This window comes from Bufo gargarizans, chromosome 8, assembly GCF_014858855.1.
Source record: "Bufo gargarizans isolate SCDJY-AF-19 chromosome 8, ASM1485885v1, whole genome shotgun sequence".
NCBI classification, from domain to species: domain Eukaryota; kingdom Metazoa; phylum Chordata; class Amphibia; order Anura; family Bufonidae; genus Bufo; species Bufo gargarizans.
The window spans coordinates 138,211,909-138,238,349 of NC_058087.1; the positions used below are offsets into that span (position 1 = coordinate 138,211,909).

At 51.2% G+C, this 26,441-nt stretch overlaps 1 protein-coding gene across 1 annotated transcript in view; it reads left to right on the forward strand.

Moving 5' to 3' along the window:
* The window catches only part of CCP110 (centriolar coiled-coil protein 110), a 77,545-nt gene that overhangs the window by 39,377 nt on the left and 11,727 nt on the right, over positions 1 to 26,441 (forward strand). Inside the window, 8 exon segments of the mRNA XM_044305090.1 lie at positions 1 to 70; positions 72 to 138; positions 1,585 to 1,709; positions 2,898 to 3,057; positions 4,678 to 4,820; positions 12,019 to 12,135; positions 12,302 to 12,403; positions 24,107 to 24,223. Coding sequence (XP_044161025.1) covers positions 1 to 70; positions 72 to 138; positions 1,585 to 1,709; positions 2,898 to 3,057; positions 4,678 to 4,820; positions 12,019 to 12,135; positions 12,302 to 12,403; positions 24,107 to 24,223 — 901 coding nt within the window.

Genomic DNA, 26,441 nt, shown 5'->3' on the forward strand with positions numbered 1-26,441 from the left:
ATCTGACCTGGACAGCACACAGAGCGAACACTCGCCCGTGCCAAGTGAGGAGGAGAAAAGGTGGCTTCACTGAGAGGAGAAATCGCAGTGGGTCCCTCGGTGCATCCAAGAGTGAGATGTTACTGAATAGCACATTAGGTAGGAGTCCAGTGTATCTTCGCATGTATACATGAGAGAACCTGCTGGCAGGATCAACCCTATTAAACCAGGCTTACTGCCTGATACTGCTGATTAAAATGATACCTATATTGTGAATCTCCATTGTGGCGTTCCTGGGAAAGAGATACTTTTATTTTTTATGCATATGACCTCTTCAGTGCACCAAGGGGTAGAGCCTAGCCCCTCAGTGTACCTCAGCATTCTCATGCAGGCCAAGCCATTTTGTACAGTGAAGCCCTCATTTGCATAAAGAATTAAAGTATTTTCTCTTGGCAACACTGCAACTGATTCTTACAGCATGGGTATTGTTAACTGGCAGGATCGTCCCCACCAGGCAGTTTGCCTAGTTTTATAGGATTGATTCAGCTTCTTTTTATTTTTATTTTTTTGTATATTCTTGCCCTTCTTCTGCTTTTTTGTATATAAAATCTGTGATCACGTGAGAACATATCACATGACCTTGGTGAACCGTCACAGCCTACAGAGCTGACATTCTGTCCGTAGAGCCACCACGTCTTTGTGTATGATGATCTGACTTTCTTGCGTTTAGTTTACTCTTACAAGGGCACCAGAATTTAGCACACAAATGTTGCAGACCCCTTTTTTTTTTTTTTTTTGCCTTGCCCGACAAGGGCGTCGAAAGTGGCGCAGCTAAACTGCACAGAGGCGTAACTTAAGGCTACTTGCATGCGTTGTGGATTATGCACGCGGGAAAAAACGGAGCTTAGTATAGTTCTAGCAAAGTGAATGAGATTTGGCAAGTCTCGTGCAAACTTTGCATATACTTTCCGTGTGGAAATTCGCCTGCCGTGCAGATTTTGAGATCTGTCAGTTGTTTCTGCAGATTTTTAGCGTGGATTTTACCATCGCAATCGGGGCAAATTTACCTCAAAATCTGCAATAATACATGTGGGTTTAATGTGGAAATGCAGAGAAATCCATACGAAAACCCACACCCCTGTGCAGGTACCCTAAGATGTGCCAAAATTTAAGGCCTCATTCATGCACATGACCGTTGGTTTGATCCGCATTTTTTTGCAGCTCGGATGCGGGCCCATTCACGCTGCAAAAGATGTGGACAGCACACAATGTTCAGTCCGCAACTGTTGCTCTGTTCCGTAGCCCTGCCAAAAAAAGAACATGTCCTTTGTTGTCCGTTTTGTGGACAAGAATAGACATTTCTATTATGGGTGGCTCACTCCATTTCACAAATAGTGGAACGCACACGGGCGGCATCCGTGTTTTGCAGATCCGCAATTTGCACACCGCAAAGCGTGGCACGGTCGTGTGAATGTCCCCTCAAGTGAATGAAGTATCTTGCATTGATGTTGACCATATTAGGTCGGTGCCCTCCAGGAAACCATAGCTTTATGTTTAACTTCATGTTGTAGAAAACGTTCTGAACGCTCTCTCTCTTATGTTTAGAGGATAACCTGAAGAAGAAGATGTTGGCTTTTGAAGAAATGAGGAAGAAACTGGAAGAACAGCACGCTTATCAGCTGTCACTGCTGATGGCTGAACAGGAAAGGGAGCAGGAGCGGCTTCAGAGGGTAATCCAATATCATAAGGAGCGTGCACACATCTGCAGAAGATTAGCGCACGTCTCTGGAGCGCCTTAGAGGGTATCATTTACAGTTTGACAATGGACAGGACTTTTCAAGAAACTAGATTGCACTCCTGCTTAATGTGTCACTGCACTATTAAGGACTGCTTTCAGGATACCTTGCCGTGGGGAGAAATACTTGACTGCCCGTTATTTAGGAACTTCTAAGTCATGACAAGTTTCTCTGACATAGCCGTTTGGATTCATTATGATTTATATCTAAGAAAATGTACTCCAAACTAGCAGCTGCATTAGTTAGTCAATAGACCCCCATATAACCGCGATAGCTTGCAGATGAGCCCTATATACGGCCCAAAGATGTCATCTCAAACATCTTGACCTTTTTCCCATACTCCTCATGGGCTTTGCCGCACATCATGTGTTTGACTTCTGGGGGAGGATCTACCCTTTCCAAGCCCACCTTCAGGCAGGGTCTAAGCAGGAGCATGATGTCGCAACATACTGACATCAACGGGATGGCTAGTGGTCATTCAGATTTACTGGCCCCCTGTTTGCCCTTGGACTGGTAGATTAATGGTTGACTAAGTAGGCTTCATTGACATCTCTATTTGGGGATCTGGCAGTGAAGTAGAGGACCAAGCCTGCCGAATCCTCTACCTCACCGCCAGATGCCCAATGAATGCATTCGAGGTGCAGTAGGGATTTGGCCGATTTCCACCATATATGCCGGGTGTCGGTGGGACAAAAACTGTTGCGTGCACGTTTTTATTTTATTTTATTTTATTTTATTTTTCTTGGTCTAGGCAACAGTCGGCATTTGTACCAGATCTCTGAAACAGAGATGTGAACATAGCCTTAGCCATTTCTGGTTTAGATATTATGAAATAACATGTTTATATGAAGGGATAACTTCCCCAAAAAGTTGAATTAAACCTCCTTTTCTCTGTGATGGACCTTTTATGGACCTACTGTATTATCTCAAGTGATTGTGGCTAATGGGGAGCATAGGGTATGCTGTTCATCTTATCTTATTATCCTCTGTCTAAGCTGTCAGGAATCCCGTGAGTGCAGGATATTGCTGTATCTGGCCCACCTCTGAAGAAGTAACCTTAATTGGTCACAGCTGGTATCTGCTTTTTATGTTTATTTTTTTATTGTTCTATGTATCTTTCAGGAGTTTGAAGAAGAAGGAAGAAGTCTGAGGGTCAAAGGTGTCGACCAGCCTTCTGCACAAGGTGGTTTGGATAGTAGCAGGATGAGGCCTGACTTGGTCAGTAGAAGTGAAGGCAGTCCACCCGAGAGTCATTTTGAAAATAGTCACTCAGTCAGCACAGGTAAACCCCTGTCTTAGGTTTATATTTGGAGATTCAGAAAACATTTAAAGAGTCACTTTGTTTTCACACAATTGCACATAAATGAATATTACGAGCAACCACAAGAAAATTTGTAATATGTTTTACCAGTGAGAAATGTCTAGTTCTCATGTTACCAGCTGTTTACCACCCCCTCCCCTTGCTAATTGCTTTTCACTTTGAAAATGGTTTGAATTCCATCTTGAGATGGCTGACATGTCTATGGAGGGTGGAGGTGTGAGCAGCAGCATGATTGAGATGGAACTCAAATAGAGACTCTAAAGAGACTGCACAGCTATGTAGGAGATTTATATCTCAACCCAAGTGCTAAATTCACAACCATAATCTTGGAGCTGCTACTGAGTCATTAAGAGAAGCTTAGGAAGCAGCTTCTCCTCTACTTTCTGTGTGCAGTGGATGGCAGCATGTCTCCATCCACCACGTCTGAGAGAACTGCAAACTAGATGTTTAGCATGTACAGAGGAAAATGGCAAAAAATATGCCAGATACACTAGTCATATAATGGCTAGAAAGTGTTATTCCTCATATACACACACTGTACTATTGATTAATGCAGAGTTTGTTGAAAGGTTATGTATGCTTTAACTGTATGTCCGTTATATAATATAGCTGCATTTATTAAAGGTTTTTTGTTTAGTGGCTTAATATTTATTACCCATCCTCAGGAAAGGTCATCAATATCAGATGGGCGGAGGTCTGACCCCCCCCCCGATCATATGTTTGAAGGGGTCGCGATGCTCGTCTTGCTCCGTCCTATTCAAGGGAATGGGATGGGCAGTTGTAATTACACTGCATCACCGCTGCAAAGGAGACGGCATGCAGGTAGCTTTGAAGAGGAAGTAGCACTCGCATGAGACCCGCTACCCATTTAAATAGCTGATCAGACCCCTGCCCATCTAGTATTGATCCTGAGGATAGGTCATTGATATTAAACCGTTAAAGTGGTTGTCCAGGTTCACCCTTTACACTGCTAGGTGGAGGCTTCCGCCAAGCAGTGTTCCCGGTGACATCATCAGCTCTGATGGGCGTGCTTTAGCGCTTCCCTAGCCATTTTACAGACTAGGGCAGCGCTAGAGGCCGCCCATTAGTGCTGGTGACGTCACCGGGCCCACTGCTAGGAGGAAGCCACCGCCTAGCTTTTCCCATGGAGAGCCCAGTCTGTCACCGGCTCTCGAAAAAAAGCCTTTGCCCTGTGGGACTTTATGCTCCGATGCTCATGAGTATGGGAAGAAGGGGATATGTCCGGGTTCAGCTCTGAACAGAGCTGAACCCGGACAACCCCTTTAAGCAACCCCCTTTAAAGTGCAATATTGGTCATTGTGCAGTTGACGCACCTCATGGTCGAGGTCATGCAGCTGTACAGTGAAATTCCAAGTACAGTGAAATAATCCTTGAAGATATAATTTCATTTTTATGACTAAAGGTTGAAAATGCTAGCATTTTCAATCAACCCCTAAAATAGGAAGCCCAGTGACTGTTCAGTCTGCTTGCCACTTGCATAATAATTGGCACTCCGATTGCATGGCTTTGTTGATGTCTTTTGCTCATTCCCGTGGTAATCTCTGTCCTCTATTTTTACAGTTGGATCACTTATTGCTCCTTCGCAGCATAGTTATGCTTCTACAGTTGAGTCATCATTCAGTCTTTGGGGATCAACGGAGAGAAGAGCACCAAAAATATCTGCCTCAAGGCCCCTTAACAGACCAAAGACCAGATGGTCTCAGGTGACTTGTTTACTGGAATCTTTGGTGTAAACTTTTTCTCCTATGTCATTAAAACTCCCCATCAGGTTACACAGGGAGCACTTTAATTGTTGTTGACACTAACATGACATTTAGCGGCACACTGTCAAGTAGTCCCTACACAGTGCCTAACTTTAAAGGGGTTTTCTGAGATCAGGAAAAAGGAGGAAATGCCATAAGATTGAAAGAAGCACCATTTACTCATCTAATGAATCCACCCATTCACTACAGTGATCATGTGCCCATTTACCAACGTGGCCGCCAGCAGCCAATCACTGGTCTTGGCGGTCTTGTGCCATACACCACTGAGGCCAATGATTGACTGCAGCAGAGTCAAAGACTGGCAGGGACCACTGGAGTGGTGGTTGGTTTATCTGGTGAGTAATAGGTTTTTTGTCATTTTATGGCATCTCCCCATTTCCCCAATTTTTTTATTTTTTTTATCTTGGGAAATTCTATTAATTAGGGTTACTATAGTAAAACTTCTTAAAGGCTTTGTTACATGAAATTAATCAAGCAGCAGAAAATGTTGCATAGGAAACACATTACTGGATTAGGGTCCATTTACACGTCTGCAACTGTTTTGCGGTCTGCAAATTGTGGATCCGTAAAACATGGGCACAGGCCACGTGCGTTCCGCATTTTGCGGACCACGCATGGCCGGCACTATAATAGAAATGCCTTTTCTTGTCCGTGGCTGCAGACAAGAATAGGACATGTTCTATTTTTTGCAGGGCCGCGGAACGGAAATGCGGATGTGGACAGCACACGCTGTCGGTATCTTTTGCGGCCCCATTGAAAATTAATGCGTCCCCACCCGTTCCGCAAATTTGCGGAACGGATGCGGACCCATTTTGCGGAAGTCACATTATTGAAACTTTTTAAGGGGAATTCCAGGCTCCGAATATTGTGACAAATCCTTAGGATATTTTTATTAATATCTGATTAGTCAGGGTCTGACACCTCACATCCGCACCGATCGGCTGTCCCTGCAGCCTCTGGTGCTGGAACTAGCACTGTGACTGGAACAGGAAGCACAGCGCCATTCACCTATTCATTTCAATGGGTGCCAAGCTGCAGTAACCCAGCATGGCTGTTAAACTTTGAACGGCACTGTAGGGTGTCAGACCCTCACTGACCTGCTGTATCTTGAAGATTTGTCACTGTGACGGTAGTAGAAAATATCCCCGTCAAGCATTCCCTTCTTCCCATAAAAGAAAATCACCCAATATTCCACGAGTAGGAATATCCCTGGAATCGCCGAGTAATCCACACAGGAGTCAAAACTTATTGCTGGAAACACGAGACTGACTTTACTGGCGCACAGAACTCACACTTTATGCAGCATAAAACTCCTCCTCTGGGCCAGACTAGATAATTGAGTTTTAACAATACACACAGCTCAATTGTCTGCTAGCCAGAACATTTACAACTTTTAACACTTTCAGAATACACACAGCTCAATTGTCTGCTGGCCAGAACATTTACAACTTTTAACACTTTTCAGAAAAGTACATACAAACATAATTTCAACCTCCCTGTTCGGTACCTGAATACATTAATTCTTGACATTGGGAACCGAACAATATAGACCTTAAAATAGCAGGGAGAGAATTAAACTGAAGCATATAGGCAATTGCATCAAAGTCCTTCACAATGGCCCCCCTTTTTCTCCCTGCTCCGGCAACTCAGTTGGACCTTTCCTGGTCCAGTAGGGTTGACGGGTTCAGAGCTTTTAGTCCGAGGTTAAATCCGTTTGGCGTGACAATCCATCGGCATTCCCATTTTGCTTGCCTGGGCGATAATGAATCGTAAAGTCATAGGGCTGTAAGGCCAAGCTCCAGCATAGCAAACGGGCGTTGTCCCCTGAAACCCGGTTAAGCCACACCAAGGGGTTGTGATCGGTGATGAGAGTGAACGCCCGGCCATAAAGGTAAGGTGTAAGCTTTTTGAGTGCCCACACCAAGGCCAAACACTCTTTTTCAATGGTGGCATAGCTGACCTCCCTTGGCAACAGCTTCCGACTCAGGTATGCCACCGGGTGCTCACCTCCATCCTCCCCGATCTGGCTTAGTACTGCCCCCAGTCCAAACATTGAAGCGTCCGTGTGGACAATAAATCTTTTGTTAGGATCTGGGGTAACCAACACCGGAGCATTAACCAGAGCAGTCTTTAGTGCTTGGAAAGCCACCTCGCATTCCGGGGACCACAGGACTTGTCGGGGTAGCTTCTTTTTGGTCAAGTCGGTCAGGGGTTTGGCCAGGGCGCTATAGTCGGGTACAAAGCGTCTGTAATAGCCGGCTGTGCCTAAGAAAGCCATGACTTGTGTCTTGGTGTGGGGAGTGGGCCAATTGGCAACGGCCTCGATCTTAGCCGGCTCCGGCCGTTGCTTACCACATCCTACTCGGTGGCCCAAATATTGCACCTCCGCCATACCCAAGTGACATTTGTCGGGTTTCAGGGTCAGCCCGGCCCCCCTGATCCTATCTAATACTACCCCTATGTGCTCTAGGTGCGCTTCCCAGGTATCGCTGTGGATGGCGATGTCATCCAGGTAAGCGCATGCAAAGCTCTGGAGACCCCCAAGTAACTGATCCACCATCCGTTGGAAGGTGGCCGGGGCGTTCTTCATCCCGAACGGCATAACCCGGAATTGGTATAGGCCGAACGGGGTGATGAAGGCCGACTTGGGTATGGCATCTTCTGCTAGGGGAATCTGCCAATATCCCTTGCATAGGTCTATTGTGGTCAGATACTTCCCTGCAGAGATACGGTCAAGCAGCTCGTCCATCCGTGGCATCGGATAGGCGTCCGTAACTGTCTTGTCGTTGAGGCGCCGGTAATCTACACAGAAGCGGGTTGTCCCATCCTTCTTTGGCACTAACACTACCGGCGAGGCCCAAGGACTTTCTGAGGGCTCGATTACGCCTAGCCGAAGCATCTCATCTATTTCCTTCCGCATCCCTTCCCGGACTGCTTCGGGGGTACGGTAAGGGGGCTGTCTCAGGGGTGCCTGTCCTGGAGTCTCTACCTTGTGTATGGCTAGGAGTGTGTATCCAGGCTCCTGAGAGAATGTGGCCTGTTTTGTTTCTAGTAAGCGGACAGCTTGAGCCCGCTCTTGCGGCTCCAGCTGTTCACCTAGCTGGACTTTCTTTATCTGGGTCATCCCTTCGTTACTGCCCAATAGGTCGGGAAGGGGTAGGGTCTCTGTGTCTTCTCCTGCTGGTGCACAGATAGCGGCTACCTCCTCTGCCCGTTCCTTATAGGCCTTGAGCATGTTGATGTGAAAGGTTCGTTTCACATCTTCATCCTCGCAGCTGGCTATCGTGTAGGTCGTGTCGCATATCTGTCCTATAACTTTATAGGGGCCCTGCCAGGCGGCCTGGAGCTTGTCTGTTCGGACCGGTCTTAATACCATGACCTTTTGGCCTATCTGAAAGCTCCGGTGCCTAGCCCGTCGGTCATACCATACCTTCTGGCGCTGCTGGGCCGCCCGGAGGTTCTCTCGCACTGTCTGGGCTAATTCCTCCATGCGGTCCCTCAGCTCCAGGACATAAGGTACAACCGGGGTCCCCTCAATCTCTGTCTGCCCCTCCCAGTGATCCTTGATGAGATCTAAGGGCCCCCTCACCCGCCTCCCATAGAGAAGTTCGAAGGGTGAGAATCCGGTCGATTCCTGCGGCACCTCTCGGTAGGCAAAGAGAAGGTGTGGCAGGAATCGCTCCCAATCCTTGTATGCCCCCGTGAACGACTTCAACATTTGCTTTAGGTGTTCCGTTGAAGCGCTCGCACAGGCCGTTAGTCTGGGGATGGTATGGGGAGCTAGTCAGGGATTTAACTCCACAGGTTTTCCATATCTGCTGGGTTACCTCGGCTGTGAATTGGGTACCTTGGTCGGACAGAACCTCCTTGGGAAAGCCTACTCGGGAAAATACTTTAACTAGGGCCTCTGCTACGGTCTCAGCCTGTATGTTAGAGAGAGCTACCGCTTCGGGGTAACGGGTGGCGTAGTCTACTATGGTGAGTATATACCGCTTGCCGGAACGGCTAGGTTGGGCCAGGGGCCCTATAATGTCCACGGCTACCCTTGTGAACGGTTCTTCAATAATGGGCATGGAAACTAGTTTAGCCTTTGGGTGGTCTCCCTTTTTACCTATACGTTGGCATACCTCGCACGTTTGACAATACGCCCTGACGTCGTCGGATACCCCAGGCCAGAAGAAGTTCTGGGTTACCCGATACCCTGTCTTGCGTATTCCCAAATGGCCTGCCAAGGGTACGTCGTGCCCAATCCTCAATAAGTCCTGCCGGTATTTCCGGGGAACTACCAGCTGGCGTTTTTGCTTAGGCCCTGGTGCATTACCCCGGGTCTCGGTGAGCCTGTACAAGCGGCCGTTCTCCCAGATAAATTGCTCCTTCTCTAATCCCCCTTGGCCCCTCCTGGCTTTCTCTCGATACTTTCTGAGGGAAGGGTCTCCGGTCACCTCCCGCCCAAAGTCCTCTGGGGTGTCCCAGGGTAGGGGTTCTACAGTCAAGGGTAGGTTGGGTTGGCTTACCTGGGTCTCAGTAGGAAGTGGATGGCTCTCGGCAGCACGACTTTGTGCTCTGGTGGTTACTGCGTGGGCCTCCTGAGCGGGGGTAGAGGCGAACGCCGAAGTCAGGGGGCCAATGTCGTTGCCCAAGATGACTTCAGAAGGTAAGTCTTTCATGACGCCCACATGAACATTGCCAGCTCCCGCCCCCCAGTCTAGGTGTACCTGTGCAGTAGGGATACGGTATACTGCCCCCCCTGCCACTCTCACAGCAATTGATTTCCCCGGTTTCTCTGATGCCTTAATAAGGTGTCTTTGTACCAACGTGATGGTTGCCCCACTGTCTCTCAATCCCCGGGCGGTTTTTCCGTTAACCATGACCAGCTGACAAGGGTGTTTCCTGTTGTCCGTAATAACAGATTGTACCATGAGGGCTTCGTAAAGGGTGCCCAATGGTTCTTCCTGACCCAGTTCCTGGGGATACCAAGCCGAGTCTACACAATGGGCTGCTGCTGGGGGGCGGTACCCAGGTCGAGACCAATTTGACCTGGTGTTGTTGTCCATGGGGCAATTCTGCTTGTAGTGACCCAGCTGTTTGCACCGGAAGCAGCGTTGTTCATTGTCCTCCTGGCGGGGATAGCGAGGGCTAGATGTCATCGGTCTGTTAGGAGGTTGGTATCTAGCGGCGGGTGGGTATGAGGGCACCGTTGGTCGTGGAGGTTGTACCTGTGGTGTGACCGGGTTCGTCTTGCGAGTATCCGCATATTCATCCGCCAACTTAGCGGCCTCTGGTAGAGTCATGGGCCGGCGATCTCTCACCCAGTCTTTGACATCCGTCTGGATGTGATCGTAAAATTGTTCCCGGAGCATTAGTTGCAAAATGTCCTCTGCGGTGGTGGCCTGGCTGCTGTTGACCCAGTTAGAGGCCGACAGGGATAACTGGCATGCCCATTCCACGTAAGAGTCTTTCGTGGTTTTGCGTGAGTCCCTGAATTTTTGTCGGTAGGACTCCGGGGTTACTGCATAACGAGCCAGGAGCACTTCTTTAACCCTGGTGTAGCTATGGATCTCCTGCTCTGGCACGGTCCGGAAAGCATCAGAAGCTTTGCCTGACAGTTTGCCTGACAATATTGCGACCCACTCTCCTCTATCTATTCGGTGCAGGTTACATTGTCGCTCAAAATCTGCCAGGTAATTATCAATTTCACAGTCTTTTTCATCAAAAGCTTTAAAAGCGCTAAACGGAATCTTCCTTGTGTCTGCTGTGCTGTACTCACTGTTTGGAGAATGTGTGGCTGCTTGTTGGACTGCTGCCAGTTTTAACTGTAGCTCTGCGTCTCTTATTTGTTTAGCCTCCTCCGCTAACAGGTTCATCACTTTCAGCACCACATCCGCCGTTGGGTTCGGACCGAACCATGCTAGCTTCTCTCTCATTGCCTTGTTGGCTGGTGATTCCTCCTCCGGAATCACTGGTGTCCCCATCTCTTGTACTGCTGGCGTTGCTGCAACCAAGTTCTCCTGGTCTAGCTCCAATAATTCTGCTATAATGACCCGCTTGGTTTTGTTGCTAGCAATCCTTCCACGGACTTCCAGTAGTTCTTTCAGTGTATTTCTTTTAAGCAGGGTGTACCAGCCTTCCATTCACTGTTCCCAGTGTCTGCTTGGAATCCTGGTGTAAAGGAAAGTAGAAGGGAAAATCCCGCTGCTGCCAACCAGTTGTGACGGTAGTAGAAAATATCCCCGTCAAGCATTCCCTTCTTCCCATAAAAGAAAATCACCCAATATTCCACGAGTAGGAATATCCCTGGAATCGCCGAGTAATCCACACAGGAGTCAAAACTTATTGCTGGAAACACGAGACTGACTTTACTGGCGCACAGAACTCACACTTTATGCAGCATAAAACTCCTCCTCTGGGCCAGACTAGATAATTGAGTTTTAACAATACACACAGCTCAATTGTCTGCTGGCCAGAACATTTACAACTTTTAACACTTTTCAGAAAAGTACATACAAACATAATTTCAACCTCCCTGTTCGGTACCTGAATACATTAATTCTTGACATTGGGAACCGAACAATATAGACCTTAAAATAGCAGGGAGAGAATTAAACTGAAGCATATAGGCAATTGCATCAAAGTCCTTCACAGTCACCATTATTAGAAGCCCTACTAAAGGGGTTCTCCGGCTTTCCTATATTGATGACCTATCCTCAAATCGGCGGGGGTCCAACACCTGGCACCCCCCGTCGATCAGCTGTATGAGGAGACGGCGCGCAGTGCGCACATGCCCTCTCCTGCTCTCCGCTGCTTTGCCATAGACCGCAGTGGTGAACAGGACGAGAGAAGGGAAGACTGCACCTGCACGCGCCCTCTCCTCATACAGCTGATGGGTCGGGGGTCGGACACCCACCAATCTGATATTGATGACCCATCATTAAGGATAGGTGACCAATATAGGAGAGCCCGGAGAACTCCTTTAACATCTAAAAAAAATGCACTACCTCATCGCCCTGGGAGGTTGTGATGTCCCTTAGCAAAGCCATGGATTTAGCCCTCAGCACTTCTGTGCTTCGCCTCTGCTTCTGGACACTGTTAACCGCTGTCACCAGCGTCAGGTTTTCATACATTTCTCTTCTCTTTTAAGGTTTACAGTCCACAAATGCAAAGAAAATTTAGTAAAGTGACGGCACTGGCCAAAGGTTTTCTTACACGAAGATTAATGCAGACAGAGAAGCTAAAGGCTCTAAAGCAAACAGTGAAGGTATGTCCACCTTCATGCTCATTCTATGTTCTCTGTCTCACTATTTTACATAATTTTATACTGCATTACTTCTTCATGTCGACTGAGTACAAACTAAAGAGTGATGATTCTGCAGCAAACGTTTCCATTTTACAGACATAACTTGATTTGTGGTTGCTTCTGTTAGGATACTGCAGAATTCATCAGATCATTTCATACGGAGTTCCAGCCAAGCAGAGGACTTGTGTCTGCCCAGGACATTTCATTACAGGAAAGAGTCATTGCTCAGGTAAGTGATTAAAGCTTTGGTCCAAGTTCATTCACTTTAGATATGTCTGTGATATTTCAGATTTCTCGCCCAGTTTCCTTGGGGGACACAGACCTTGGGTATAGCTCATCTCCCTAGGAGGCGTGACACTAAGTGAAAACTGTTAAGCCCCTCCTCCACAGCTATACCCTCAGCCTGGAGAGAGAGACTGCCAGTTTTTGCTTAGTGTCCAAGGAGGCAAGACACTCCCTGCTCTGCAGGGCTCTTTTCTCCTTGTTTAAATTTTTAGATTTTTACTTTTTTCTTTCTTTTTGTTCCAGATCATCAGGGACAACAGAGACGCACTAGACCTCTCTGTTCTCCCGGGGTTGAGCTGCGCCAGTGCCGGTCACCGCACTGCTGCCTCCCCCACAGAAGGCAAGGTGGACCAGGGCAGCCCAGCTCCCCTGCATCCCGCCAGCACAAGGGTCGCCCGCACGCCAAGCCCCTCTTCCAGCGTCCTGCCACTACGGTGCCAGTAGCTGAAGGGGCGACCCTGCTGGAATGGACCGAGGGTGAAGACGGCTGTGGTAAGAGAGTGGCTTCTCCAGCCCTACGTCCCCCACCCAATGGTCTCCTGCGTGCCTGACCCCCATACTGGGCCTCTGGACCCTTCCCCTGCTGGACATAGGCTGGCCCCTGGGGTGCCGCTGTGCGGCAATCTGCTCCTCTTTTCTCCTGGCCTCATGGGACATGCTGCTAGTGAGGGGACTATATCCTGAGCTCTCCGTCTCTGGGTCCCCCCCTGGCATCTGGGCTTCCCCCCCATTTCGCCTGATCACATTGGGCTTACCGGAGGGGCAGGACGCTGCAGTGGAGTAAGGAGGACCCCTTACTCTTCCGGCCGGCGGGGTGGGCTCCCGCGGCCAGCGAGCCGCCATTCCGGCCCTCCTGTCTTTTCTGGCGGCGGGGTGGGCTCCCGCGGCCGGCAAAACCGCATTTTGGCCCCTGTCTATTCCGGCCGGCCGGGTGGCTCCCGCGGCCAGCAGAACCGCCACTCCGGGCCCCTGTATCTTCCGGCCGGCGGAGGGGCCCCCGCGGCCAGCGAGCCGCCATTCCGGCCCTCCTGTCTCTTCTGGCGGCGGGGTGGGCTCCCGCGGCCGGCAGAACTGCACTCCGCGCCCCCCTCTCTTTCGGCCGGCGGGGTGGGCTCCCGCGGCCCGCATTGGGCTTGACTATGCCCCAGCAGGTGCCGGTCGGCGGGGCTCCGCTAGTTGGTCCCAGGCTTCGGGCCTGCTGGGCCGCAATCCCGACCGGCCTGCGGGGTGGGCTCCCGCGGCCGGTTTGAACCGCCATTCCGCCTCAGGTCCCGGCGGTATGACGGGCCGGACGCCGCAACTTTAGCCCCCGGCTTCGCGGCCTACTAGGCCGCAATTTTCCGGTCTCTGGTGGAGGGGGCGGGAACTTCTCCAGGCGCGATTTTTTCCCGCCTGGAGGTTCCTCCGCCCCCAGGGGATCGCACGCCGCCCTCCAGGCCGGATCCCTGTTAACCCTTTGGGTACAGGCCGGCTCCCACAAGTGGGTCTGTATAGTTAGCCCTCCTTTTTTTCTCCTGGTCTTCTCAGGGCCCCTATATAGTGGCTCCCCTTTAGCCTCAGAGGCTGGGTTTTAAATTAGATTAAAAAAAAAAAAAAAAAAAAGTTTTATAATGATAAAATAATTAATAATTGATCATGATTTCTATTGGGCTGCGCAGGACGCTGCAGCCTCATCAGTAATGCTGCATGTCTGCATGTCCTCTTTCCACAGGCGGCATGGTGTTGCGCTCCCAGCCTGCGTCGCTGCTAGGGCATTTCCCCTTTTAGGTGGTTTTTTTCTTGCCTCTTCCAGGATACGGCGCTGGCCAAGTGCATTCGGACCTTCTGTAGGCAGCATTCATCGTCTCTCCGGTTATGGTGCCTGCCATGTGCATTCCCCCCCTTCCTAGGCGGGCTACTGCACTCCCCCTGGCTGGCCATGTGCATAACCCCCTTCTTAGGCGGAATACTGCACCTTCACCGGATACGGTGCTGGCCATGTGCACGACTCCCTTCCATAAGCGGAACGCTGCACTCTCTGGTTTTGCTGCCGGCCCTGTGCGGGACCCCCTTCCTGGGCGGAACGCAGCACTCACTGGATTCGCTGCCGGCCATGTGCGTGACCCCCCTCCTGGGCGGAACGCGGCACTCTCACTGGATCTGTTGCCGATCATGTGCATGACCCCCTTTTTTAGGCGGAATACTGCACTCTCGCCGGATACGGTTTTGGATATGTGCACATCCCCCTTCCATTGGTGGAATGCTGCGCACTCGCTGATGTGCTATGATGTACTATGTTCTTATGCTGCACTCACTGGTTTCGCTGCCGGCCATTTCTTAGGCGGTATGCTGCACCCTTGTTGGATTCCCTGCCGGCCTTAGGTATGCCTCCTTCCCTCAGGCAGCATACATACTTCCCTCTGTCGTTGGTTGTTTCCTCGCAGGTACGTTGCTGGCCACGTGCATGTATCCCATACATGGCAGGGTGCTTGCGCTCTCGCTGGATCCGCTGTCGGCCATATGCATGGCCCCTCTTCCGTAGGCGGTGTACGCACTCTTGCTGGATTCTCTGCCAGCCCGGGGCATGCCTTCCTTCCTCAGGCGACATGCACGCATCCTTAGTGACTGTGTTTGTCTCTTGCCAGTACATTGCTGGCAATGTGTATGACTCCCATGCATGGCGGTGTGCTCGCACTCTCCCTGGATGAGATGCTGGCCATGTGCTTTACCCTCCCTTTTTCTGGGCGTTGTGCTACACTCTCACCGGATACATTGCTGGCCAGGAGAATGGCCCTCTAACATGGGTGGGACGCTTGCACTTCCATTGGTTACGGTGCTGGCCTTGTGCATGACCACCTCTCACTTCAAGGGCAGAATTTGGCACGCTCATGAGATTCACGGCTGTCCTTGTATGGCTGTGCTGGACTTGTACATGTCCCCCTTCATTGGCAGAGTAGTTGCACTCTCGCTGAGTTCAGTGTTGGGTGTATTATTGCACACTCATTTAATGCTAGGATATCCCTGTGCATGTTCCCCTTTCGCTAGGTGGACCTCCTGCGTTCCTGCTGGAATATAGGGTAATGTCCTGCTTCTCTGAAGTAGGTACGGCCTTAGGCATCACTCCCTTTTGGGACGGGTCTTTGCACTCTTGCCGTCTGCTGTTGGCCAGGTACAATTTCCCCCCTTTCGGGGTGGGCTGATTGCGTTCCTTCGCATGCTATGCTAGGTTTGTGCATAACTCCCTTTCAGGTTGCACTTTGCAATTCCGTACATGCTGGGGCACTCTGGGACGAGCCCCCCCCCCCCCCTTTTTTTCTAGGTGGGTTGGCCTTCTCGCTGCTTACGGGGCTGCTCGTACGTATGCCTCACCTGCTTCCTGCGGCATACCTTTGTTTCTTGGGAGACGATGCTTGCCGCCAGCCTTGCACTCGTCCCTAGGGAGTTCATTCTGTCCTCCTGACCGGACAGGCTCTTTTGCTCTCTGCTGCACCGAGCTGACAGGGAGTGTTCGTGGGTCCTAGATGCATGCCCATGCGTCCTTCTGCGGCATTACTTCCCTGCGCTAGTGGTCACATGGTCGAGAGTGCTGTTGTCTGCGGCGCCTCTCGAATTCTTCGTTGACTCTGGCAGGACTGTGGTTCCCTTGCCTGCTGCAATTTCCTCCTCTTCGGATGCAGTGTGGTATGAGTCCTTCCTCTTGGCGCCTCTACGCTCCTGTCTGATCTGCTACCGGGTTCGGGCTGCTCTTCTCGGGAAGGTCACCCGACTTCTCTTGGGTGCTGGATTACCCAGGTCCGGGGACCTCCGCCTTGGGTTCTTCAAGGTATTCGCCTTCTGCGAGACGGTGGACTGGGCGTCTCACAGTGTAGCGGATTCTGCTTTTGAGCTGTCCTATGGCTTCCCTGTTGCCCACTCCTCCTTTCGGTTGGAGGGTGTGTTGTCGGCCTCTGTCTCGACGGCCTTATCTCGCCGGCTTTGTTCGGCTCCCGCTCTATACGAATCACTCCGATGTGGCTTCTCGCCAGCCTTCGGAGGCTGTATTTTCACGGTCCTCCCCTCTGGGGAGAGCATGTTTGTTTATGTGGATGGTTCCGGTGTTCCTTTTGGCCTCGTACCGTCTCCCTTGTTCACGCTGGCTGTATTAGCTGTGTGCCTATTTACCGAGTCTACCGCGTTCTGTCCCCCCACTGAGTGCAGATTGCGTGGCCCGTTCTAAGACGATGGTCCTGATGTAGACTTACCTTCTCGATGTCTTGGGGGGACTACCTCGGTCCAGGTTGTCCTTTGGTCTCCCTCACCGGGACTGTACAACGTGGTTGCATCGGCATGGACTTTAGCCTGCCTTCCCCTGGCGTCTGGTGGATCCTTTGGGTTCTTTCCCTCTGTCCTCTGCTCCTCCACTCGGGTGGATACGGGACAACGTTGTTTGAGGGCCGACGGGGCTAGTTTTGTCGACCCTTCTGCCCGTGTTACTGGTCTGCGCCTGATCACATTGGGTTTTCGCCTGCTTGCCAGGCGACTGTCCGCTCCTGGCTGTGTTTCGTCCAGGATCTGTCGTAAGACTTAGGTTTTTTTTTTTTGACTGGGGTTCTGTGGGAAGCTGTGCATTCCCCACACTGAAGTTCTTTCCCCATGGTTCTGTCTTTTCCTTGAGGTGTCAAGTGTCGGCGCTGTTCTTCCTCTTCCAGCGTTCCCGGCCCTCTGGCCTGCCAAGTCCTTCTTCCTCGAAGTGGCTCTTTGGTTCCTCTGTACTGTCCTTCGGTACCGCCCTGGGGACTGTATTCTGAGCTCTCGGCGCTCCAATCTTGTCCTTGGAGCCGTTACAGGAGTTCTCTCTATCCCTTCTGTCCTGTACGGTCGTGTTCCGTATCGGTCGTGTCTCTGACGGGTGCCAGATTGGCCTTTTTTGTTGTTACGAGCTTTCTGTCTTTTCCAGGTCAGGGCTGTTTCTGCATCCCGTTTCTTCCTTCCTTCTGAAGGTGGTGTTTGCCTTTCGCTTCAACACCTCACCTATTTGGTCGTTGTTTGGGCCTTGCCGTTTTTACTTGGAGATCTCCGACTCTTGCAGACGTTCGGCCTCTTGGGTTTCCAGGAGGTCTGTGCATAGGGTTGACAGACTCCAGGGTGGTTTTCCTCCGCTTGATCAGATTGGCTATTGCTGAGGTTACCGCACCTAGGGCAGGATTCTGTCGTTGGTGTCACCGTTCCTTTCACCAGAGCGGTCGGTGCCTCCTGGGCTGGAGGCATTGGGCTTCGGCTGTGCATTTGGGCACGGTGGCCACGGGTCTGCCTTGCACGCCTTACTGAGTTTCTACAGGGTGCATGCTCTGACTTTGGCGGATGCTGCCTTACCCCGCCTGGGTTTACAGGCGGCGGTTCATTGATGCCTTTCGGGTGCTTCACCTTGGTGCTGTGGTCCCTCCCCCTTTTGGACTGCTTTTGAACGTCCCAAGGTCTTCTGTGTCCCCCAAGGAAACTGGGCGAGAAAACGAGATTTTTGTATAACTTACCAGTAAAATCTCTTTCTCGCTCTTTCCTTGGGGGACACAGCACCCACCCATTCATTGTTTTTTCTCTGTGCGTTTTCCGAGTTTTTGTTACCCGTTGGGTAGTTGGCTTTTTGGTTCCTTGTTGGTCTTTGCCTTTTCTCACTGCTTGGACACGCAACTGGCAGTCTCTCTCTCCAGGCTGAGGGTATAGCTGTGGAGGAGGGGCTTAACAGTTTTCACTTAGTGTCACGCCTCCTAGGGAGATGAGCTATACCCAAGGTCTTCTGTGTCCCCCAAGGAAAGAGCGAGAAAGAGATTTTACTGGTAAGTTATACAAAAATCTCGTTTTTTCTTTTCTTTTTGTTCCAGACATTACGGGACAACAGAGACGCACTAGACCTCTCTGTTTCTCCCGGGGTCGAGCTGCGCCAGTGCCGGTCATCCGCACTGCTGCCTCCCCCACAGAAGGCAAGGTGGACCAGGGCAGCCCAGCTCCCCTGCATCCCGCCAGCGCAAGGGTCGCCCGCACGCCAAGTCCCTCTTCCAGCGTCCTGCCACTACGGTGCCAGTAGCTGAAGGGGCGACCCTGCTGGAACGGACCGAGGGTGAAGACGGCTGTGGTGAGAGAGTGGCTTCTCCAGCCCTACGACCCCCTCCCCCCACCCAGGTCTCCTGCGTGACTGACCCCCATACTGGTCCCTGCTGGTCCTAGGCTGGCCCCATCCTAGCTTGTTTTATTAGCTCCCTCTCCTCCCCTCCACAATAGGTGCCCACTGAGGGGTTATGCTGGCGTCCCTATCATGCCGCCCAGGGAGCTGCCTCTATCCTTTACGGGCACCCGGTCACAGGGTCCCCCGCCCCCCTATCGCCTTACCGGTGCGCTGCTCAGGGCCAGAGGCCCTCTCCTGACGGCTGCAGCGTAGGGCCCTTGTTTCCGGTCCGCGGGGTGGGCACCCGCGGCCGGAATGACTGGTGCGGTGTTCCAGCATACCCTGGCCGACCGCTGGTGCTCTGAGAGGCTGTCTTTCCGGTCGGCCGGGCGCCGCAGAGGGATTCTGTCCCAGGATTCCGGCTCCTTCCCGGGCCCCCTGACTGTTCCGGCCCGCGGGGTGGGCTCCCGCGGCCGGTATTATGCACGCTCCGCTCCCTCCAGGTCCCGGCCGGTACCTCCGGGCACCGCAAAAATTTAGGCCCCGGCTTCGCGGCCTACTAGGCCGCACAGTTCCGGCCTCGATTGGAGGGGGCGGGCACTCTCCAGGCGCGAATTCTTCCCGCCGGAGGTTCCCCCGCCCCCAGGAGATCGCTGTACCGCCCTCAGGTCCGATCCCTGTTAACCTCTTGGATGCCGACGGCTCCCATCTGGAGGAGACCCTAAGGAAATGGCCTGTCTAATCCACCTAGCATAGACGATGACGTCGGCGCAGGCTGTGCCCTTATATGGTGGCCCCTTCCTACCTCAAAGAGGCTGTGTTTTAGAATAATAAATAAAAAATAAAAATTTAATAAAAAATATAAATACAGAAATAATATAAAACTAAACTGTATGTGTGTATATATATATATATATATATATATATAAGACATATCTGTATCTTTTTTGTTGGCTGCGCAGGATGCTGCAGCCTGACCTTAGAGCGCTGGCCGTATGCCTGCCCCTATTCCATAGGCGGCATGTTGCGCTCCGTGGCACTGGCCAGGTACATGTTCCCCTTCTAGGCGGACCCTTGCGCTCTCCTGGGATACGGCGCTGGCCAGGTGCAGGCCGCCTTTTCTATAGGCAGAATTAGTCGCCCTCTCCAGTCACGGTGCTGGCCATGTGCATGACCCCCCATTCTAGGCGGCATACTGCACTCTCCCTGGCTGCGGGCTGGCCTTGTGCATGACCCCCTTCTGTAGGCGGAATACTGCTCTTTTACCGCAGACGGTGCTGGCCATGTGCACGACCCCCTTCCATAGGCGGAATGCTGCACTCTCGCTGGATTCGCTACGGCCATATGCATGACCTCCTTCAGTAGGCGGAACGCTGCACTCTCGCTGGGTTCGCTACGGCCATATGCATGACCTCCTTCCATAAGTGGGATGCGGCACTCTCTCTGGATTCGCTGCTGGCCATACGCATGACCTCCGTCCAATGGAGGACTGCTGCCCTCTCTCTCTGGATTCGCTGCCAGCCATATGCATGGCCTCCGTCCATAGGCAGAACGCTGCACTCTCGCTGGATTCGCTACGGCCATATGCATGACCTCCTTCCATGGGTGGAGTGCTGCAGACCTCCGTCCCATGGAGGGCTGCTGCACTCTCTCTCTGGATTCGCTGCCGGCCATATGCATGACCTCCGTCCATAGGCAGAACGCTGCACTCTCGCTGGATTCGCTGCTGGCCATATGCATGACCTCCGTCCATAGGCGGAATGCTGCACTTTCTGGATTCGCTGCCGGCTATACGCATAACCTCCGTCCATAGGCGGAATGCTGCGCTCTCACTGGTTTCGCTGTCGGCCATGTGCACGACCCCCTTCCTTGGGTGGTATGCTGCGCTCTCACTGGATCCGCTGCCGGCCATGTGCATGACCCCCTTTCCAGGGGCGGTGTGCTGCACTGACTGGATTCGCTGCCAGCAGTGGGCATGTATCCTTTCCTCAGGCGGCATGCGCACATACCCTCTGACTGTGGTTGTTCTCTTTCAACGCCACTGACTGTGGTTGTTTTCTCGCCAGTGCGTTGCTGGCCATGTGCATGACCCGCATCCTTGGAGGGGTGCTTGCATTTTCACTGGATGCAATGACGGCCGTGTACATGGCCCCACCCCTTTCTGGGCGGAATACTGCACTTTCACCGGATGTGTTGCGGGCCATAAACAGCCCTCCTCATTCCATGGGTGGAAATTTGCACCCTCACGAGACCCATGGCTGTCCTTGATATGCTGTGCGGGACTCTTGCATGTTCCCCTTCATTGCGGAGTAGTTGCACTCCCACAGTATTCGGTGTTGGGTGGGTTATTGCGCAATCGCTTAATGCTAGGATAACCCCGTGCATGTCCCCCTTTCACTGGGCGGACCTCCTGCGTTCCTGCTGGGTACTGTGCGGCCATGTGCATGGTCTCCTTCTGGATACTGTTGGACTCTGTGGCTGATCCCTTTCACTGGGTGACAATTTTTTTGCAGTGAGCGGAATTTCTGGTGCGCTCTGTCCGTTGTTTGGGCCGTGTATGCCTTCTCCTCCCATAGGTGGGTTGGCCTTCTCACTGCTTGCTTGCGTATGCCTCACTTCCTTCTGCGACATACTTTTTTCTTTTGGGATAAGGTGCTTGTCACGGGCCTTGCACTCTTCTCTAAGGAGATCATTCTGTCCACCTGTATAACCCCTGGGTGTTGTCATACCAGCATTAAAAGAATGCCATTGTATTCAAAGGTGTATACTTTAGATATAAGTAGATGGGCTCTACTTGCTCTCTACTGCACCGAGCTGGGTGGTGCTCGTTCTCTGGTTTGGCCTGTATATTGTGGTCCCGTTGTGTCGGCATCCTCCATGTCCGTTGGCCTTTCCACCTGGGGAGTGTTTGTGGTTCTTAGATACGTACCCATTCGTTCTCCCGCGCACTTGCTTCCCGGCGCAAGCGGTCACTGGGTCGAGAGTGCCGTTTGCAGTGCCACTCGACTTCTGCGTTGGCTCTGGCGGGACTGCTGTTCCCTCGCCTACTACTGTTTCCTCCTCTTCGGGTGTCGTGCGGTATGAGTCTTTTCTTTTGGCGCCCTCTGCGCTTCAGGCTGGTCCGCTACCGGGTTGGGGCCGCTTTTCTCCTCATGGTCACCCAACTTCTCTTGGGTGCTCGCTTACCCAGGTCCGGAGGACTTCCACCTTGGGTTCTTCGGGGTATTCGTCTTCGGCGTGGCAGTGTACCGGGCGCCTCAGTGTAGCGGGGTTCTGCCTTTTAGCTGTCCTATGGCTTCCCTGTTGCCCACTCCTCCTTTCGGTTGGAGGGTGTTATGCCGGCCTCTGTCTCGACTGCCTTTAATCGCCGACTCTGTTTGGCTTCGGCTCGGTACCGATCACTCCGATGTGGCTTCTGTCCCGGCCACGCTTCAGAGGCTGTTCTTTCACTGCCCTCCCCTCTGGGGAGAGCATGGTTGTTCATGTGGATGGTTCCGGTGTTCCTTTTGGCCTCGTACGGTCTCCCTTGTTCTAGCTGTGTGCCTATTTACCGGGTCTACCGCGTTCTGTCCTCCCTTTATTTTCCATTCTGGGCAATGGTCCTGCTATGGTCTTACCTTCTCGGTAACTTGGGAGGACTTCCATTCGGTCAAGATTGCCCTTAGATCTCCCACACCGGGACTGTAGGACGTCTTCCTGTGGTGGCTACATCGACATGGACTTTGGCCTGTCTTGTCCTGGCGGTTGCTGGGCGGACCCTTCGGTTCCTTCCGTCTGTCCTTCTGCTCCCCCCACTCCGGGTGGATACGGGACAACGTTGCTCGGGGGCCGGCGGGACCAGTTTTGCCGACAGTTCTGCCCGTATTACTGGTCTGCGCCTGATCACATTGGGTTTTCACCCGCTTGCCCAGGCGACTCTAGCGGGCTCGCTAGTGTTCGCTCCTGGCCGTGTTTCGTCCAGGATCTGTTGTAGGACTTAGGGTTTTTACCGGGGGTTCTGTGGGCAGCTGGGCGTTCCCCCACTCTGCCTTTCTCTCTCCATGGTTCTGTCTTTCTCCAGTCCGACCTAGATCTGGGACTGGGACTCTGTTGCTTGAAGTGTCAAGTGTCAGCACTGTCCTTCCCCTTTCAGCGTTCCCCGGCCTTCTGGGCCTGTCAAGACCCTCTTCCGTGCAGCGGCTTTGGGGTTCCCTTGTACTGCCCTCGGGTTCCGCCCTGGGAATTACATACTGGGCTCTTGGCACTCCAATCTTTCCCTTGGAGCCGTTACAGAAGTTCTCTCTACTCCCTCTGTCCTGTACGGTTGTGTTTCCGTAGCCGTTGTGTCTCTGACGGGTGCCTGAGTGGCGGCCCTTCTTGTTTCGTGCCTTCTGTCTTTCCTCAGGACAGGGCTGTTCTCCATCCCGTCTCTTCCTTCCTTCTGAAGGTGGTGTTTGTCTTTCATTTTAACGAGGCATTCGCCCTCCCCTTCCCACCCCCGGGAACGGACACTTCACCGGTTTGGACTTGTTTGGGCCTTGCGGTTTTTACTTGGAGATCTCCGACTCTTGTCGACGTTCGGTCTCTTGGGTTTCCAGGAGGTCCGCGCAAAGGGTTGGCGGCCTCCAGGGTGGCTTTCCTCCGCTTTCTCACAGTGGCTATTGCTGTGGTTACCACACCATGGGCAGGGTTCTGCTTTTGGTGTCACCGTTGTTTCACTGGAGCGGTCGGTGCCTCCTAGGCCGGAGGCATTTGGCTTCGGCCATGCGTTTGTGCAAGGCGGTCACTGGTCTTCCTTGCGGAGTTCTACAGGGTGCATACTCTGGCTTCGGCAGATGCTGCCTTGGGCTGCCTGGTCTGCAGGCGGCGGTTTCTTGGTGCCTTAGGGTGCTTCGCCTTGGTGCTGTGGTCCCTCCCCTTTTTGGACTGCTTTTGAACGTCCCAAGGTCTTCTGTGTCCCCCAAGGAAACTGGGCGAGAAAACGAGATTTTTGTATAACTTACCAGTAAAATCTCTTTCTCGCTCTTTCCTTGGGGGACACAGCACCCACCCATTCTTTGTTTTTCTCTACACGGTTTCCGAGTTTGTTTTACCCGTTGGGTAGTTGGCTTGTTGGTTCCATTTTTGGACTTTGCCTTTTTTCACTACTTGGACACGCAACTGGCAGCCTCTCTCTCCAGGCTGAGGGTATAGCTGTGGAGGAGGGGCTTAACAGCTTTCACTTAGTGTCACGCCTCCTAGGGAGATGAGCTATACCAAGGTCTTCTGTGTCCCCCAAGGAAAGAGCGAGAAAGAGATTTTACTGGTAAGTTATACAAAAATCTCGTTTTCTCGAATTCCCCCACCTTCAGTGCATGGCGCAGACAAGGACTTCTTTTCATTTTCTCCATTGCCTTCCATCTGTCCTGGAGCCACTGAGAATGGACGAGAATAACAGCGTCCCTGTCTATAATTTGCAAAACCGTGGTTAGGATTTTGCACGTAGTCTGATATGCCGTGTACTGTATGTTTGCTTACTGATGTAAAGCCTTTGCATTTTTTTATTTGAAGCTGCAGGCAACTCTGTATGAAATCCATGATATCTTCTTTGAAATGGATGCTGCAGAGAGGATGAGTATTCTGACTCATGACCGGGAGCTGCGGCGAGAAAGGATGCTCCGACAAATGGTAATTTATACAAGTATATGAAAGCAGGACTATGCTGTAAATTGCTGATAGGTGTGGGTTCTGCTAGGTGAGGCAGCTGGCACATCCACGAGGAGAATGAGCAGGGTGGTGGCTGTGCATATACATGAGCTCTGTCTGGCATTGGCCTCTCATGGTTTTCCAGTTATGATGATTTTCAGCAAGTGCCCACATCCTGCCCCCGGGAATAGAAGATTCATACTTACCTGCTCCTCGCCGCTCAGGTCCTCCTCTTTCTACATCTTCCGGTCCCTGCACGGTTTACACCGGTGGTGCATGGGCATGGTCACATGCTCTGCTGCAGCCAATGACTGGCTTCAGTGGGGACATGCTGCTTATGGCCACATAATCGCTGGAGCAGTGCATGGGACCATGCCCATTCACTGCCGCGGTAAACAGGGCGGGGACCGGAAGTTGGAGAAAGCAGAGGACCGGGATGGTGTGGAGCAGGCAAGTATATACAGGTAAAACTCGAAAAATTTGAATATCGTGCAAAGTTCATTTATTTCAGTAATGCAACTTAAAAGGTGAAACTAACATATGAGAGACTCATTACAGGCAAAGCGAGATATTTCAAGCCTTTTTTTGTTATAATTTGGATGATTATGGTTTATAGCTTATGAAACCCCAAAGTCACAATCTCAGGTCCCCTTTGCTCAGGGGGTATGGATTAATTAGCTGACTAGAGTGTGATACTTTGAGCCTAGAATATTGAACCTTTTCACAACATTCTAATTTTAGGCTGCATTAATGCAATTCCTTTTAATTTGCATTACTGAAATAAATGGACTTTTCCACGATATTCTAATTTTTCGGGTTTCAACTGTATGAATCTTCTATTCCCTTACGTCCAACCAGCAGCACAGATGGGGTTAACCACCCCGGTGGACTGGTTAACCCCATCTGTGCTGCTGTTAGGACTAAGGGAAAACAAATTATCGTTCGAAATTAATGATTTCAGGCATGGTAACTAAAAACAGATAATTAAAAGAAGCGAAGACATTGCTGGAGAAACAGCAAAGTGGCGAAACCTCAGAGAGGGTGTCAATGTACATTTCTCTAGGGTTTTAAATATTTGAATACATGGTGTAATACTCCACGGAAGAGTATCTCCTATGGTCTTCAGTAGCATAAAGATAAGAAAATAAAGACAAGACAATGTAAATGTGAAGAGGGAGAAGGGATAATAAAATTCCACGGCCAATGAACTCCACTAGATGATCTGGTGTCCTTCAGGGGAAAGCCAGATAGCAAAGGAGGGGGAGTCCCAAAATTGGATCCAGGGTGTCCAAGTTCCCAGAAATGTATCATGAGTACACAGGCCAAATACAGTACACAAATGTGACCCATGGAAATATTCTTGTTGGGGGTAAATCCAAGGATTTTTCTTTGTTTAGGTCAGATAATCTATGTATTTGCCATCCTTACCTTTAGTGACTCCAAGTATTCTAGTGAAATGTAATAGGACCAAACTAGGGTTATACAAAGAATCCATGTTGAATACTTTACTAACAATGCCAGAGCAATAACTTCCGTTCTGTGGTAAGCTGAAATTAAAGTAAATTCTCAGTATCGGGGACCTCCCTAGATGACTCAGGAGACAATGGTTTGTGAATGTAGTCTAGCCCTATGGTGGGCATACACATTAGATGAACATTGGCTGAACCTGCCGATTTTATCAAGGACCGGCCAAACATCTGATGTGTATGTGGGTGTCTTGGCTCTCGACGAAAGATAGATTGGGCTGTCGGATTTGCACATGCCTGAGCCTTTGCTCTCACAGGACAGCACCAGATGTTTCGGTCAGCAGCTTATTCCCCTTCCCCTGAACACATGCACGCTCAGCCAAGTATGCATGTGTAATCGGGGTTGGAAGAAATAGCGGTTGGCTGAATTCCAGCTATTTATTGTCTTCTGAATCGTCTAAGGAGGTCTTATTGCATTGGGTTCAGAGTAGAGCTTTGTGCACTTTGTCTTAATACATTATTAATTGTTATTTCTCGCTCGTATCATTGGGGGACACAAGACACCATGGTTATAGCTGCTGCCACTAGGAGGCGACACTAAGCAAAAAAGTGTTAGCTCCTCCTCTCAGCTATACCCCTCCTGCTTACAATGAGCTAATCAGTTTTAGCTTAGTGTCTGTTGGAGGCACCTATCTTCCATTTTCCTTTTTATTATTTTTGTTTGTTATTTTACC